At 34.4% G+C, this 18,975-nt stretch overlaps 1 protein-coding gene across 1 annotated transcript in view; it reads left to right on the plus strand.

Moving 5' to 3' along the window:
- LOC135219776 (basement membrane-specific heparan sulfate proteoglycan core protein-like) overlaps positions 1–18,975 on the plus strand; it is a gene marked incomplete in the record, with an annotated part of 1,285,796 nt that overhangs the window by 683,213 nt on the left and 583,608 nt on the right. Inside the window, 3 exon segments of the mRNA XM_064256828.1 lie at positions 4,076–4,186; positions 4,365–4,532; positions 17,410–17,526. Coding sequence (XP_064112898.1) covers positions 4,076–4,186; positions 4,365–4,532; positions 17,410–17,526 — 396 coding nt within the window.

Below are 18,975 nucleotides of genomic sequence, written 5' to 3' on the forward strand. Positions count from 1 at the left end.
TATGTTTTTGTTGTTTAGTATTGCTTATTGATGTTTTTTTATATTTATTAATTATGTTTTAACAGAAAAATATGTTAGAATTTTTTATATAAAACTTTTCCATACACATCCATATACAATATATAATACTATATGTGTGTGTATTGTGCGTGTCTAATACAATATCTATGAACACTGATCATTTGGGAAACAGAAATGTTGATGATTCTAACTAGATTTCTGTGAAGTGTTTGCTTTCATAATTTCTTTTCATAATTTCTTTTTCTTGCAAGGATACAAACCATTGCCTTTTTATGGAGTCCTCTGTGAGCATGCAAGAACCAGATGTTAAATTTGGAAACAAATGTACATCATGATGAAGAGGGACAATTGGGGGAATATCTTGTAACTTTTTTCTTCAGCCACTGTCAAGAGTAGATGCATCAACCTTATCTCCTTCATTTGTTTTTCTGTTGTGTTTTGTTTTGTTTGATGTTTGTGGCCTTGTTTTTCTTAATAGAGGAGAAACAAGAGCAATGCTGGTGTGAGGGATGTGGACAGCCTTGTGGTTATTTCATGTCTCCCACCTTGGTAGGTTTATCTATGTTACTGAAAGTTTTGAACTGTTGTTCCCCCCTCCCCCCTTTTAGAGCTTTTGCCTCAGACTTGGACATTTCCTAAGTGCTGCAAATCTTCTGAAGCCTCTCTTGAGTTACTATTGGGGGCTTTGGACAGAAATTCTTAAAACTTTGTTCCTCTTGGCTTTGGCCTTGCCAAAGAGGGTTGGAGAGTTGCATGGATTGCAATTTCTTGATTGTTACTTGGAGGGTTGCCAAGTTCTCATATTTCTTGTACTCCTAGGTTTTGGCAAAAATTTGCTACCTGTTGGTTTTCGACAAGAGATTTGAGTTTCTCAATTCCCTTCTCTCAAAACTATGTAGGTGGAGACCCAGACAAGATGCTTCTTTGAAGAGCAAAGACATCTGTAGGAAATTTTATATCGATTGGCTGTATAAATTTGCTATTAAAAAGTATTGGATTTAAAGTATGCTCTACTATGGCCCCTCTCCCTCTCGTTAAAAGACTAGAACTATCTGCCTGTATGTCATCCAATTCCTGCATGTACTTTGGTCCAGATACCATTGCTATTATAGTGAAAGAATAGGAGAGTTCAGTTACTCAAAATTCACACCTGTAGACTTTACCTGGCTGAGGTATTTGGAAGAGATACTTGTCTGTTTGATTGGAGCTCACGTGACAACACAACTTGTTGAGCAGCCACCTTAGGTTTTGAAAGGAAGGTACCCAAGGACTTGTGGTCAACAACCCTTAAGTAAAATGAAATAAAGATGACTATCTTTATCTCATTTTACCTGAGAGTTGGTGCCCACAAGTCCTTGGATACCTTCCCCCTCAAAATCTGTGGTGACTGCTCGACAAGTTGTGTTGTCACCTGAGCTCTAATCAAACAGACAAGTATCTCTTAGCTTAGTGACTAAATTGCATTTCCCTCTATCCTCTCTTCCTTTTAACAGAAGGGGGGTGCCATAGGTAAGGCTATTTGCTGGACCAATTTTGGATTTTACTAGAAGTGTTCTCTTCTTCAACCTTGAATTCTTCTAGGGGGGTTTTCATAGTTCTCTGGTGTTTCTTCCTTACCCGAGTAACTAAGTTTATAAAGGATACTCTGGCCCAAGTCCTTACTGTTTTGGTCAACCTTTTCACCACACTGGCAGGAATCTACAGGAATCCTGACATCTGCTGTTTGCATGGACAACTTGGAGCATGACATTTCTGGGTGGCATTCAACTCCAGTCAGTTGGAAGGGACTGCCTTCCACCTTATAAATAAGTCTCCTAATATAACAGGTGATTTTGAATACTTGTAGGAACAAATAGCAAACATTTGTTGGAACTTGTATTTTTCCTAGGTATACAAACCAGAACCTTTTTTTATAGTTAAACCCACTTCAACTGGCCCTTTTGGTCCCTGCAGCTAAAGGAAAAGGTGCTAGTGTCAGTAGGTGAGTAAAAAGTATTAGCCAGAAATCAAAATCCCAGTGATACGGTCAGAAATCAAAATTAGACCAAATTGATATTTTGTCTTTAACTTAATTGTCAACCCTGGTGATTTAGTTTTTCATTGTACAGTACCACTGGCCAAAATACATTCCAATATGCATTTCTGAATTTTTTTCAAAAAGGCTTTAATCTCATGGAATATACAAAGAAAGTTAATTTTCAATATGAAATATGGATATCATTTAGAAAGAGAATTAAAAATTATATAATATAAGAGCATTCAGCAATTACCAACTTCCACCAAGGCTGATAGTTTGCTATTTCAAGGGTCCCTTCCCCCCAAAAAAACTTACATTTCTGGTTCACTTGAAATCCAGTCACATGGTGCCAGTCATATAATAATTGTTGAATTTACCAAACATCTATGGGAATGGTCAGTTTTGTTTTTATTTGTTGAGATATGCATTAGAAACAATGTTAAGAGAGCATAGACCTCTGCCAAGGTAAAGCAGTTCAACCCCACCCTCCCATACAGTTCCCTTCTTCATAAAAGTAGTATTCCCATTTCTTCTAAAATTTAATAATTTGCTGTCAGGCATGAGGCTAATCTGAAACATCTTGTTAACACACAGAACAAAAAAATCCAAAATGCAAGCCAAAACCGTAACTTTATTGGTGGTAACAAGGTTTACCAGTCTGTCCTCCAAATGTCCCTTCCCCCAAAAGATTCATTCTTATCTTTCCATAAATCTCATTAATTTTTACCAGTTACAAGGCCCATCTTCTTTTTTTTGTGAAAATGAGCTCGCAAATGTAAAAATCCTGCTAACAAACTAATCAATCTAGAAATATAAACTCATTGGTTGAGATACAAATGACAATGAGTAAAACATTTAGAAGAGATCTCTAATGTTCTAGAAAGAAAAGAATTCAGTGAGAAGTGAACCAGATTTTAATTTAAAACATTTATGTTACTTTAAATTGTTCTAGGATTAAAACTAAATTATATTGATAACAGTTTTTCCTCATGATTTCACATGGTATCAGGAAAAACCAGCTCATTGTCACTAGGATATATTGGGATGTGGTTGGTCACAGATGTAATATCTTTTAACAAGTAGTTAAGCCATTGAGAACTACTGTTATGAACTGGAACATTTCTCTTGATGCTTTCCTTCTGAGAGTTCCTTGCACTTGGTCAATCTCACGCTGTTACACTTGCTTAATTAGCAACCAAACCTAGATATATATGGTCTTATCATGAAATAAATGTCCACATTAAGATTACTATACCTATGAAATTTCCTCTCTCTCTCTCTCTCTCTCTCTCTCTCTCTCTCTCTCTCTCTCTCTCTCTCTCTCTCTCTCTCTCTCTTTTGTCTTAAGTTATTTAGGAAATTAAGATTTTAGAATCATCAACATTTTTAATATATTTAAGAACCTTTTGAAAAGTTGAAGAAAAGTTGAGAATTGCAGTCCAGTTTATTAAACTGCCTTTGGTTATTACTTTAGCTATTCGTATGCAGCGTGTAATACGTACTAATAAGATCCATGTAGTCATAAGATTAATGTATTGTAGTCCTGTTCTGCAGGATGTTTGCAGGATGCAGTATAAAGATCTCTCATCTATTGTCCTTTTCACTTTAAAATGCCAAACACGAACGTCATTTTGGAGATCTGTGTACAGGTGGTCACTGATAAATTAATTGCTCAATAGATAACAGCAAAGGGACTATTTATATTCCATTCTATAAATCATATCCTTTTTTATTATACACATTGATTTTGATAAATGTTCCTTGTCATGTTGCTCGTTTTTCTTCATGTTTTCTGCACTGTACTGTAATTGTGAATATACTTGTTAAACTTACATTTTACAGATCTGAAATGCTTTCAGGCTCAGATAATGTACAGATTCACATCAATACACTTTGCTAATAATCTGTACTGAAATGCTGTATTGTGGCCTGAATATGTTTTGCTTTTGCTTACATTGTCTGTTTGATATGGGCCTTTCAGATGCTTTGCTAACTCGGTATGTACTAAACTAAATATATAGCACCAAAATCCTACAGGCTGTGGGAGCATAGAGTGGAGGTGTGACTCCGGGGATTGTATTTTTCGCACTGAAGTATGTAATGGCGTGCGAGAATGTTCTGATGGTTCAGACGAGAGGGATTGCCCAGGTGTGTTGTCAGGCCCGAGCCGATTAAACATTCTTGTGGATAGTGCATTCTTCAAGCTGTGTAATATATGTATATTTGTAATTTAAAACCTTCCTTTTAGTTGTAGTTGTGTTCCTTACCTCTGTAACATACTTGACCCATTGACCAATCACTCCAATACGCACACATCAACATCCAGATTCCTCCAAGCCTTGCTACGAGGGCCAGTTCCGATGCAGCACAGGAGAGTGTATTGAAAATTCTCGCCTATGTGATGGCAACGATGACTGTGAGGAGGGACAAGATGAGACATTTTGCCATCCCAACTTCCCTTCTGTTACCCCTGTAATAGACCCCGAAACCCCAGGTTCGATCATCATTAACCAATTTGCTTTGTTCATGCAACCCATTTCCTAAGCGTTTTAAAAGCATTTCTGCTAGAACACCATCCATATTACTTGACAAATCTTCTACTACAAGATGCTCAGCTTCATTTGCTGTTCAGCTTCCTGTCATATCATCTGAACTTTTCTTATCAGCTACACACTAACTGAGATGCCTTGAAGTAATGGTACTTGTCTTAGTGGTAATAACATGTATTCTTTCCTTTCTTCTGCAGGAGCATGAGAGTTGAAATAATTTATGCTGTTAATAAAGCATGTTTTTTGTAATTTTGTGTGTTTTTTCATAAACTTTCCATTTGTAAGGTATTACTCAAGTTATCACACCTGTCAGAAGATCAATCGATATACAAGTTCTTGAAGGTAATTCCACTATTGTAATTATTATATCCTGCTTATGAATTTTGGGGATCTGGACAGTTACCAGTATTGTATTTATACTCTAATAATATTGTTTGAAGTTTCAGTGCTATTTGATGTCATGACCCTAAAAGGTACATGAGAACGCTAAGATATTATTTTTAAGCTTTTATACACCAGTTGAGATTTCCTTTTGTAACATCTCATGGCAAAAATACCATAAGCTTTTGTGTTAGATTTCTACCAGACCACAAGACTTACATTTACTTCCTAATTGCCCTTTTTCCAAGAGTAAGAGCATCATAACTCTATAACATAAGTGCTTTTAGTTTTCTTAGGCAATAAGGGAATTTTTGTCTTCATGTCTGGAACATTTATGAAAGATGGATAGAGATATGTGAATCTTATATATTTCATTATTATTATTTAGTAGGTGCTTATTTTCTTACTGTTAGCCTTTAAGCCTTTACACAGCAGTTTATTATTATCATGCTTTCATCTTTGGAAATGGAATCTTCTTCATGTGCAGCAAAAAATTATTTTATTATTTGGTACTATTTCCTTCAGTAGTTGTATGGTCTCCGGTAGCCTACTGTCTAATTAGAAAAGAACTGCATGTCTTATTATAGGCACCACACCTTATGGGGATCAGTAGTATAGCATATAAACAGAAATATATTCCTTCCTTTTCATTAGATATAGATATTTACTACAGTGATACTGTTAGTTTGTGTTAAATATAGTCACAGTTCTCAGGGCTTTTCTGATTCGTTATTTTAAAGACATTTCTTAATCATTATTAAATGAGTCATATTTCAGAATTACTGATGCAGCAAAGCATAGTAGTGTTCAAAAAGAATAAAGAACTATTTGATAGCAATGCAATATACTCTTCAAGATATGATTCTGTTTATCACCCAGGCAGCATGACTCAGCTAATAGTAGAAATTTTATGAAACAAGAATCTTAAATGGTGTATGAATTTTTTTCTTGCCTGAGTGGTTTTAATAATAAAAATAATATACTAGTTTATCATGCCTCAGAAAAATTGCTCGGCCCTTAGCAAATCCTGTGTATGTGCCATGAAAGAATGATATCACTGTTGAGCAAAGTAACATTTTAGTCACTTACAGTGATTCACAGTCTTGCAATTAGGGCAGCATATTTTATTAATAACTTGCACTATACTGTACATATATAAATTTCAGAGAGAGGACATTTGAATATTGATACAATGTCAGACAGAAGGAAATTATTTGTGATTTACTATAAGGTACTAGGCTGCTTTAATCCATAGATATTTTTGCATAAGGTGTCCAAAATGGTTTAGTGCTAAAAATTCTAATATCAGAAATCCTTCAATTATCTAGATTGATAGAGGCAAGGCCCCTCGGGATAATGGCGGGTAAAAAATCTAGGGGTTTTCAAGGACAACTCCATCCCCTTCCTCACATTATAAACAACAACCATCACACTTTAAATAGAAAACTTTATGTAAAAGACAATAACTACCTTTTTCCTCATATATATTTGTAATAAGATTTACTGCATAAATACACTTAAGAAATGCAACCACTTCTTTTTCTACCTCTCTCATAAATGAGTGTAGTAGGTGGGTAGAACACCTGTTTATCCACAGCCTATCATGGTTTTATGACCATTGGTGTATTTTTATACAGCAATTTTTATCAGTTGTTACCATATTGTATTACAGTACAACCTCATAAACTGGCACCTTTGGGACCAGGCCAATGTGCGAGACCACAGAAAATCTAGGATGACAGAAATCACCTCTAAAAAGCCCCCTAAGTAAACAAAGTCTTGCCAGGTTATTTCACACATATTACTGTGTTATAAAAAGTAGAACTAAGCTTATGAATAATCACTGTCACTCATTAGGTTTAGTTCCTTTTGGAAATTTGCTACATCAGAGCTTAAGCCACTTTATGAGCGCACTGTTGAATTCTGATCTCCTCACACCTTCCAGTGTTTTCCGGCACTACAAGCTTTTCTGGCTTTTGTTTTCAGCAAAAACCTGAACTTCTGCTGCTTTTGTACAGAGGGAGAGACTATTGGGCCTGGTTAGGTTGTTATTGTTACATTGACAGATATCCATTTGCAAAAGTCAGATAAAACAGTTGTATCAAGAATAATTATTATTTTGATAAAACTGTTGTTTTATGTATTGCATGCAATTATATTTTATGCATTATTGGTATATTATTTTCTTATAATTTATGATTATAGCAATCAGATGCCATTTGCATTCTGGTCATGCTCACATTCTAAAAATCATTTAACTGATTGCGTTTTATTGACATCATCACAGCCATTAGTTGCTAAATGAAATGGATTTTGCTTTTTTGTAAATTATCAAAGCTGGGTTAAAGAATGCAATTTTATTTATAAAAGCTGTAAATTAAATGAATAAAGGTGTGTTTTCGCCAGTATCGGATGTAGCTTTTGCCTCTTCCATTACGTTTTGTGGCCTGCACATTATTTGTTTTTTTCAGCTTCAGCTACAACCATAAATTCAGTGGCATACTTTCATGACACATACCTCTCCATTAGCGAATTTTTATCAAGTTGACAAATTTCGTAAATTTTCCTCCATTTGGAAAGGTTTTGTGTCCCTGGATGGAATTGGAGTAGGATGATCTGGTCTGAAGGGGGATATCAGCAACCATTTAAGATCCAGCAAGATCAGGGTGGGTTTTTACAGTTTCATTACAATTTAAAAACCCTAAGACAGGTAACACCTTAACCAATGACCACATGGTCAGCTTCAAGGTGCATAACAAAAAAAGGAAAGTTTCAAAAACCTTTGAAAAATCCATGACATCAGTCTCTAAAGTTACAATTTGACTTGACTCTTACTTCTGAATCATTAAGGGGGCCGGCCAGCTAATGCCATTCTTTAAGGACAGGACTTTGATATTCATACCACTTAATAAGGTGACTTGGGACATCTCCAAACCGCATATGATTTTCGCCTCTGACCTTCGGTTTTGTGACGCCAGGGCGATTTATCCCGAAAATAACCATTTTTCAAATTCTATCTCCTCCCTTGACATTTAATATTAAGACCTGGGATTACTACCATATATAGACCTGATGTAGACCTCCAATCGAATGAGGAGTTTTTTTTCTAAAAGTAATTTTTTTGCTAGATATGAAATTTTCATTATGGTAAAAAAATAAACCCTATAAATTAGGAAAACAAAATTTATAAAAAAAAAGACGAAACAAAAATTGGAAAAAAGGGCTTCATTTGATTGTTCTACAATGTCTTTCTGAGTTATATACCAAATTCCAATGTTATAGCCTTAAAACTAAGTGAGAAGATAGATTTTGAAGGTCAATAACTATAGTTTTGAGATAAGGGTGTTCAAAGTTTTTTTTCGTATTTTTATAACGACAATGTTCATAAATAATGATTATTATGAATGTATATTTCTTTTTGTTTATTAATAAACCGAAACTATTTTATTTATCATAATTTAATCATAAGTGATGATCCCTTTGCTCATATATCGGGGCACTCCTTCCTACGCAACTCTCTCTCTCTCCTTCACTAACTTGGCTTATTACAGCGAATTTTCTTCTTCTGTATGTTAGCTAGATGTTTTCCTAGTATTTTCCGTTTTGGCATGATGAAATTCTTGCTGAAACAAAGATAAGCAAACGTAAATGCAATAGAATGTCAAGAGGTGAAATTCGAAGTTGTACTCTTTTATAAAGACAATGTTAATAAATCATGATTATTATGAATTTCATATTCCTTTTTGGGTATTAATAAACCAAAATTATGTTAGTTATCGTAAATTAAGATCCCTTTGCTCAAAGATCGTAGCCTAGGGGACAGTGTGACGTGTGCTTCAGGCAAGACGGGGGCGTTTACTTACTACGCAACCCTCTCTCTCTCTCTCTCTTCACTAACTATGCTAATATCGCTTATATTATGATATTCTGTAATCATATTAGAGCGAATTTTCTTCGTCTTTATGTTAGTGAGATGTTTTCCTTGTCTTTTCCCCATTGGCATGATGAAATTCTTGCCGAAACATAGATAAACACATGTAAAAGCAAGCGAATGTCAGAGAAGAAATTCGAACGTGTAGACTACTTGAAGTATGTGCTCGCACTGAATCATGGGATACTCCCCGAGTCCCCTCTGTGACTCACAGAATCACTACAGATGCCATTTCTCACAATTTCTTTGACAATAATTATCAAAATTGACGATAACAGAAGAAATATTGCATTTTCTTGTACGGATGAATGTTTTAGGCTTATTGAGTTATGTTTACTAATTACCCTGTAACTATGAAAGTAAGAGGAATTTTGACGAAATATTTTGTATACATATTCTCAATTGCCATATGAAGCTCCATGAATTTTTGATGACTGCATTTTTCGCCCTATACCCCCATTTATAAGGGTTCCGGCCCCCTTAAGCAATACTTTGATTGAATATCAATCATGCAAAGCCTCAAATGGCAAAAATACAAAGAGATTAAATCAGACCATTACACACACTCTTTACTTTAAAAGCTGTGATTAGCTTGGGAAGTGACAATGCAGTATTTGCACCTCTACATTGTCAGTTTTTCCAAATTTTACTGTTAAATATAAATAAGAGAGTTGTTTTAATTCTCACAACTGTGCCTTTGGAGTCCAACTTCATGAAAAGAATATTTCGCAAACATATTTACAGATAAATGAAAACCACAAACTCAGCCGCCTGCCTTCTTCTTCTGCTCACTAATCCTGAACGTTGTGAAGGATTGTGTGGGGAAAAAGTGGCTCCAATGTTTTTTTATGACAACAACTGTAACACAACCCTTAATAAATGTGTTGATTATGGTAACTAACATTGGCGAACAACTGTTTCTTGATTCAAATGTTTATGTCAGTGCTTCCTATTGCTCATACCTTCTTCTTGCATGCAGTAGTGAGTGGTTGTTAATTATGATAGTAATGAATTCTTGCATTTTGTAATCTATTGAAAATACATCTTACACTATGCTCGACCTCTGCCATTGGAAGGGATAGGGATCACAACCACCTTTGATAAGTTGGAACTCCCCTTTAAAAGCACTTATAACTGCCTATTTTAATAGTTCAAATGCCAAAGATCCCCTCTAAAATTGCTGATAACTGCCCATTTCGTTATGAAAGTAACAAGAAAATACAGTAATTAGAGAAAATTGCACTACAAAAAAATATGTGAATTTGAGGATTTTCCTTGAAATATTTGGAAATATGTTCCACAGAAAAATCCACAACTAACTGAAGCTGCGAATGCTGAACCATGATATGAAGGGGGCTCACTGTATACAATGTACTTTTTATGATGAAATTATGTCTTTGGATGAAATTTTAATCATATGATACACAAAATCAGGTGATACACAAGTATATATGTACCTGATTACAGTTCTTTTGTAAGCTTTGTATTTTTTAGTTTTTGTTGCAATTAAACTGTGTTTGTGTTTTTACGGAGTGAGCTTCAGTTCTGAGACTCAAAAAAATCCAAAAGCTTAAACAACTTGAGGCGCAGCCTCGTAGCTGCTTAAGGACTAATGGTGGCTGATTCAAAAATGTCCCGGATTATGGGTAGTTGCTGGTCCATGGAGTACCAGATTTAAGAGGTTGGATGGCACCATATAAGATACAAAATGTACGTGTGGACTATTGACCTAGGCTAGCATAAGTGTTACACTTACAGGATCCTTTTGCATATGTTGAATTGGCTATTACAGCTTTATTTAAGATAAAGATATGTAAAGGTAATGAAACAATTATTTAACTTACAGAATCTGTTTATATACTGTGTTACATATCTTAAATTATATTGTAATATATGTGTAAAAAGCGCCAACTGTCCATCTGCCATTTTTATGTACATATACCTTCTCAGAATCAGCAGATTGAGCTTATTAGTGAAAGATGTTCAGATGCCATCCAGTGAGTGCGTGCATACCATAGACACTATATACCTGGAGTTGGGATCCCTATACCAGTACTGCATAGTTCGGTGGTCTTCCACCAGGGCGGCGCTGTAAAGCCTTGTGGCCATTTTGAAAGGTCTGGGGATTAGTGCAATTTTGATTTTTTTATTGTTAATGTTAAATTAGTAAGTGTTTAGTGGATGGTTACTGTGTGTTTAGTGAATATTTAATGAGTTTTGTGAATGTTATTGGATGTTTATTGTCTTAAGTATTCAGTGAATATTTAGTGAGTCTTTTGGGTTTCAGTAGTTTTGCGAATGTTAATGAATATTTAGTGCGTCTTTATGGTTTTAGTCAATGTTTTGAGAATGTTAGTGAATGTTTAGTACATAAGTATTCAGATGTTTAGTGAGTCATTAGAGTTTAGTGAATGCTTAGTTTGTAACTATTTGCTAAGTGTTTAGTGAATGTCTTGTGAATGTTAGTGTTTATTGAATGTTCAGTAAGTTTTTAGTGAATGTTTAGTGTGTTTAGTGAATGCGTTGTGGATGTTAGTGTTTGGTGTTAAGTTTTCAGTGAATATCTAGTGAGTCTTTAAGGTTTTTGTGAATGTTAGTGTTTAGTGAATATTTAGTGTGCAAGTATTCAGTGAATGTAAATGAGTTTTTAGGGTTTAGTGAATGTTTGTGTTTAGTGTGTTAGTGTTTATTGAGTGTTTAATGAGTGATGAGTGGATGTTCATTTACTCTTTAGTGTTTAATGAGTGTTTTGGGGTTAAATAAGAATTTAGGGTTTAGCGAGTATTTAGTGTTTAATGAGTGGTTAGGGTTTAGTGAATGTTTAGTGTATAGTGAGTGCTTGGTGAACATTTAGTGTATATAGAATGCTTAGTGATTGTTTAGTGTTTAATGACTGTGTGATTAAGTGGGTGTTAGTGATTATTTACTGTTTGTGGTATAGTGAGTATTTATTGAGTGTTTGGTATTTTACAAGTGTTTAGTGAGCGTTATCGTGAGTGATTAGTGTTATTGAGTGTGAGTGTATAAGAAATGTGAGTGTCAAGTGAGTATGAGTGTATGATAAGTGTGTGTTTGGTGAGGGAGAGTGTATAGTAAGTGTGTTTGGTGAGTGTAAGTGTACGGTATTGTGAATGTTTAGTGATTGTACGTTACTATTTAGTTAGTGCTTAGAAACTGTATGCTTAAAAAGTTTTGTAATTTACAGGAACCATTTATGCTAGACACTGCTTAGATTCAAGAGCTTAGAGCTTAGACCTAGACCACAGTGGTTGGAGTGCTTAGGCCAACCTGTTAAATTGGGTTCAGTAATAATGATAATAATAATACCAGCAATAATATTAAAAATAACAATAATAGAAATAGTAATCATACAAATAATATAGTAGTAAAGTATAATACTATGAGATATACTGAGACCTTTCAGTATGGCCGCTAAAGGTCACACACTCGATAAGTAGATGGCCACTCTGGTGATTGATCGCTCTATGGCGCATACTTATGTACGTGTTGCCATTGTTTTGCTTTTCTTGATTTACTGTACAGAATATTTTTTCATTGTTAATATTTCATCTTTGATCAATGTGAAAATATTTGAAATATAGACAAGCCATCACTAAACAGGCTGCAGCAAGTTCACAGTTGACATTGAATGAGTTTATGCCTATGTACATAAGCTACTCGCACGATTGCATTTATCTTTTGGTTTGTAATATAGAAAATGAGAAGGTACAGTAAAAAATATAGTGAAAAATAGAATACAATGGCATAGAATATAAATAAAATAGTGAAGGAGTGTGTATGGTACAGTAGCTACTTGGAAATGTATGCAAACATACCGCCATTGTTTCTCTCTCTCTCTCTCTCTCTCTCTCTCTCTCTCTCTCTCTCTCTCTCTCTCTCTCTCTCTCTCTCTCTCTCTCTCTCTCCCAAATCTTAGCACTGTACATATCCTTCAATAAAATATAAATTTCTGTATCATAAACACTAAAAATGTGAAATCAAACAAGTTCTATGAAGTCAGGTCTACTTAGCCTCTTTGTTAGCGCAGTAGCCATAATATGACAGTGGATCCGACTAATACATCCAGATGAAAAGTTCCTTTTTTACTGGAGGAGAGAGACTGTACATACAACTACAAGGTTGGTGGAAAAGAGTCAATAACAAAAGGCATTATTGGAAAACGACAAATGAAAGCGCAAAAGCATATCGTAATTGAAGGAGCATTATATTCATCAACATTGTTGAAAATGGTAAAAGTTTACTTTCCTAACATCCCCTCATAAACTTTAATTCTATTTCATTGGAAAACCATTACAAAAGTATAAAAGCAGCACATATAAAAGAAATAAATTCAATAAGGCAATAATCAGACTCAGTACAAGTCATGACAGATATCAGGCTTTATACAGTATCTCTATACATTGCACAATCATTCCAATTTCTACCTGATTGATTTAAACCATAAAAAGATTTATTCTGTTTCCAAATTGTTCACCATTCTTGCATGTCTCAAGCTGTTAAACAAAAATTTTACTGTCAATACTGGAATTATAATACATACAGTGGAACCTCGGTTTTCATACATAATTCATTCTGGAGCCTCCCAGAAAATCCGAAATGTACAAAAATCAAAGTAATAATTCCCGTAAGGAATAATGTAAATATAATTACTAATGTGTTCCGGACCCCAAAAAATATTTTTAAAAAATACATTTTATAGGGAATAAACAAGAGTTTTACATGCAGAAAACAATGAGAAATAGATATAAATACTACTAATGAAATGAATAAATGAACATTTAATATCACTCTTACCTTTATGGAAAACACTTGTTAACGTATGGAAGATAGAGAGGGGGGAGGAGAGGTTATTGTTTGGAAGGGGAATCTCCCTCCAGAAGACTTCAGGTATCAAGCACTTATGTGGGGCTACTTCTCTTCATTTTTTACTTTTTACTGGCACAATCTGAGGTTACTTCCCCTCTTCCTTTTTCTACAGGCACTAGGACCAGCTTGAAAGTCACTGGACCACTTTCGCACAACAAAACTGTCCAGAGACATTTGTTTCTGGCGTTTCTTTAAACTTTGCCTAAAGTTAAACAAGGCATTGTCGTTAAAGGTGTTGGAGACATGGATTACGTCTTTGTTGGGATTATAATTCTCCACGAAATTTTTTACATCATTCCACTTTTCAAATATCTTCTTAATCCATGATGTAGGGACATTATATATGCCCATTCGTTTTCTGAATTTTTAAACCAGCCTCTTTTGGCCTTAAATTCAGTAACAGCGCACTTATTGTAGGCATTTTATCAATGAGATCAGCATGCAACTTCCTTCTGCACTTTGTTACAAGTTCTTTCTTAAATTCTATATTGTTTCTCGCCATTTTTACAGAAGGGCTAGCACTTGAAACTTTCTTTGGCCCCATGATGGCTTATTTAGCAGTTGCACTCGAACAAAAAGCACAAAAACAACAAATACAAAAGCAGAATGGGTCATGAAAGAAGATGGGATGCTTTGTTTGGGTGCTCGATACAGTGTACAAAAACGAGAAAATGTACGATAGCCGAGATAAAATTTTGTAGAAAAAAGTACGAAAACCAAAATGTACAAAAAAAAGAGGTGTATGAAAACTGAGTTTTTACTGTATATGCACTTTTGGAATCCATACAGTGTGTTCCAGAAACTTTACAACAGTAATCAACAGAATAACCCAATAAATCAACCCTATTGGGTTGAACATAGTCTTCTAGGTACCTGTAACTTGGAGCTAATCTCTCTCTCTGGATACTGGGATGTACCCTTTCCCTGGCCAGTTTCAAGATTTACTGGTTCGATTTAATTTGCAGACCTTTCTTCCCGATTACTATCAGCAAGGATACCCTCAGTGTATTCATCATCTTCACTGTCTGTTAGTTCACTCATATGCTTAGTAGCATCAAAATTCTTATCAAAACTCTTAAACATTGACTTCTCAGTAATTATATGAACTGTTACTCTGCAATCTACAAGAATATTACAGTCATCAAGATAATTAACTACAGGGGAATTTATCTCAAAACAGAAATCTTCATCACTCACACTGTTAGGCTAGGCTTAGGCCTACATGATTTCACTGCAGTATTCTTTGTACACTCATTCAAGTTGTGGATAGTGGATCTATTCTTTACACCACATACTTACTTACATTTTTCTTGGATTCACACTTTTAGGGTTTGTGGCCTAGCTTACAACAGGTATACCACAAAACAGATGAACTAAACCTACTGGTATTCTTACTTTTTGGATTCTCCTTAAACTTCACCTTAAGGACATTATCACTCTCTTTAGTGTGTTCATCATGGTTCCTTTGGCATTTCTCCTAACTTCTGAGAAGGGAATTAGATTCCAAAAACAATGGTTCACTTTTCTTCTGCATCACAGCAGTGCTAAATGAATTAAACTGCTCCGGTAGACCTTTTCAAACCATGGCATTAAGTAGGCCATCACCAATGGTTTCACCAGCAGCCAACTTCGGTGACATAGCAGCAGATTTGGTATGTATAGGATCTCCATCGTTGGCTGTCTCTCTCATAACTAATTGGAGACTTTTATCATCTAAAACCTGCACCAATTTGATGAATATGTTGGGATTCTTGTAGTAAATCTGTCCACCTCAGCATCAGTGTCACCTAAGGTAAACTTACTTCATCTCTGATGGAAAAAAATTTGGTCTCCCACAAATAGTACTTATCTTCATCACCATCAAAATATGGGTGCTTCTTGAACTACAGGGCCCATAACTTAGTGCAGTGGCCATAATATGTTGGTGGGTTTCAGTTTTATTCTGGAATACACATAACTACAAAAGGTTGGTGGGAGCGACTTAACAACAAAAGGCATTATGGTAAAAAGACAAATGAAACTGCATAAGCATATCATGATTGAAGGAGCGTTATATTCGCCAGGTATTGAAAATAGTAAAAGTTTACTTTCCTAACACACTTCACCCATCCAACACTGCATCCCCACCCCTTCCAGCCATGAAAACTGCTCCCCAGGTACACTCGCCTTCCAAATCAACACCTTCTCGGAGCCTTCCTCTACACAGCCTTACTGCCTCTCCTCCCTGATGGCACCAAGACATCCAACATCTCCCCCCATCACCATGAAACCCAAACCCTTTCTGAGTCTATCTGTTTAGGCAGTGCTATCACCTGAGGGTGGTTTTTTCAAATTTAAGAAAATTTATATATATAGTGATAATATATCTTTTGGGGCCTTGATCCATTTGTTTGGATGTGTCGGATAATGTCGAATTCAAGATAATGGCAGTCAAGAAAATTGAGGGATTACTGTAATAGAATTACAATTTTAAATAATCACTTTTGTTTTGGGACTGCACAATATATATGAAGAAATATGGTTGTTAAATCCCATTATTGCTGATGCATTCATTAACTGATGTTGTAAAATTGAAATTTGTCAAATCTTTTGAAATAATCATAAAAACTGTTTTTGATCTTGTGAAGTGAGTTTCCATACTGTCAGTGAGAGTTAGTAAACTTCACCTAATGTATTGCCTCGTGTGTAATTTTGAAATTGAGTAAAAGATCTCATTTAAGAATGCAATAAAATAAATTATATTTGAGATTTAAAACTTGGCTCTAATGTTAAATGCAATATTCAGATTTATTAAATAATATGTTAAGGTTATTGCTCATGATACAGAAATTTTATTTTTATAAAATTTTGTATTAAGACTTTTTAGAAACATGAGGTCAGTTGCTGATATTCTTACCAGCTCAGCTTATGAGCAAATGTTGATAAAAGTAACAAACTGTCATTTCTGGTTTTACCTGTCATTTCTGGTTTTACCAGTTCTTTAAAACCAGTGGAAAGCAGAATTTACACAAGGAGATGTGGTTGTAAATTGATATAGGAGAATTAATAATACGTATATAGCTTTTCCTTGAATGTATTATGCTTAGAGAATGTTCTATATCAGCTTTTTTCTTTTTGTAATTTTTCAACTTTGTAACTTTGAAAATAATTCATTACCATAATCGTTTGCTAGATCAAGTAAATAGGGTGTCAGATTGAACCTTGTGAAGGTACATGGATAATAATAATAATAATAATAATAATAATAATAATAATAATAATAATAATAATAATAATAACAGAGAAAACACGTGAAATGTATCATGGTGAATTTAAGTTTCAGCATTTCATTGAATGTTACTTCATAACTTGATTTTTTTATTCTCTGTACACTTCTCTAATATATAATATTTATCCACTCATTTGTTAATTAGCTTTTGCAGGAGTGGTGTCATTGATATGGAATATGTTACATTATTTGTAATGTTGGTATATGTGTATGAATAAGATTAACCATTTTCTTTTTTCCTCTACATTTTTTCTAGTTTTTAATGCTGCAAAAGAATTAGTCATCTTATTTTCGGCTTAATAATATGTTTGAAACACTCTCTCATTAAGTGGTTTTGTTGAACTTTTGCTTACAGTTGATCAGTGTACTTCAAGTGAGTTTACCTGTGGTTCTGGAGAGTGTGTATCATCCAATGTAGTATGTGATGGGCGCTTTGACTGCACTGATGGTTCTGACGAAAAGGAAAACTGTGGTGTGTTATTTGTGTTGTTCTTTGCTATACATTCTTCTACCTAACCATCTTTATTTCTGTGATTATTTTTCTACATTTTCAGTACTGACTAATTAAAGGTTTATCGTTATCTATTATCATATTTCATAGCTTAAATCTGCCTGAGATAGAGCAAACTCTTGATATGATATGAGTACTACACTTTCATTGGGTCTTGAAGATCATCAAGTCAGACATATTTAGTCTATTTGATCATGTTTTTGGGATACTGTCATTACGAAAAATGAGGTAATCCTTTTCACCAGTTATATTTCTTTTGAATTAAAGTTAGCAGTGAAAAATATAAAGAAATTTAAGAATTAGAATTTAAATTATGCTTGGATGTTTCTCGCAGTTACATTTAGTGTAACGTTCTTGATCAGAACATGTTTCTACAGAGGACTTTTGCTAATAGGTGGGCCGGTAAGTTACCATTTTGAGAAAAGCTACTACTTAAAATTATTGCAGTCATGTTCTGGGATATCTATGGTAGGGCATACCATTATTATAATAAACAATGGCTAAGTCATACGCATTCTTACCTCTCTTAAGGCTGGCACCAAGGGGCTCTTTTGATTTATGTTCATTCCAATATACCATATACTATGTGTCTACATACAACTACATGATGTATTCATAAAAGCATTAATTGACAAATATTAATCCACAGATGTTTAATATCCAGTTTATTTTAACATGAGAATAACGTACACCCTACATGATGTTTCATAAAAGCATTAATTGACAAATATTAATCCACAGATGTTTAATATCCAGTTTATTTTAACATGAGAATAACGTACACCCAAATGGGATTATAACTGATAATCCATGGTGTGTTTTAGAGATAATGCCACAACTTATTAAAGCATGAAAATTCAAGAAACTGAAAAAGGAAGAATTTGAGACAATTTCTTGCAAGATTCGTCATTTACTGTTAATTGAAACTAGGGAAATTGCAAAATGTCTTTTGCATTAGAATTTGATTGCATTTTCTACATCTGAGAACAGTGATGTGGGGGATTTCTTCAATTATCCATGAGACAAATGAGTGTGACCAACTCAGAGATCAGGTAGAATTACTGTGATATAGAGTTGTTTTTGAATGAAGAACACCACTTCATTTATTTGTTTCAGTGGTTTGACCCTTTTTTATTCATTTGACAAAACTATTCTTTTATTCATGATGAGTGTCAGTGATACTAAGAAATTGTCTGTAAGGACTGTTGTTTGATTTGGACTGTGAGCGCAGCTTTGACTGCTTTGTCAATAGACTTCTAATCAAAAAATTATTTTTTTATTACCAGAGATTCAGCATAATTATGTTTCATATATATTTTGAGATTAATATTCACCATATTATATTAGGGTTAGTTATGATTGCACGTACTGAGTGACTATAAATAGGTAGTTATTTTTGTGATGTTATCA

This window comes from Macrobrachium nipponense, chromosome 1 (assembly GCF_015104395.2).
Source record: "Macrobrachium nipponense isolate FS-2020 chromosome 1, ASM1510439v2, whole genome shotgun sequence".
NCBI classification, from domain to species: domain Eukaryota; kingdom Metazoa; phylum Arthropoda; class Malacostraca; order Decapoda; family Palaemonidae; genus Macrobrachium; species Macrobrachium nipponense.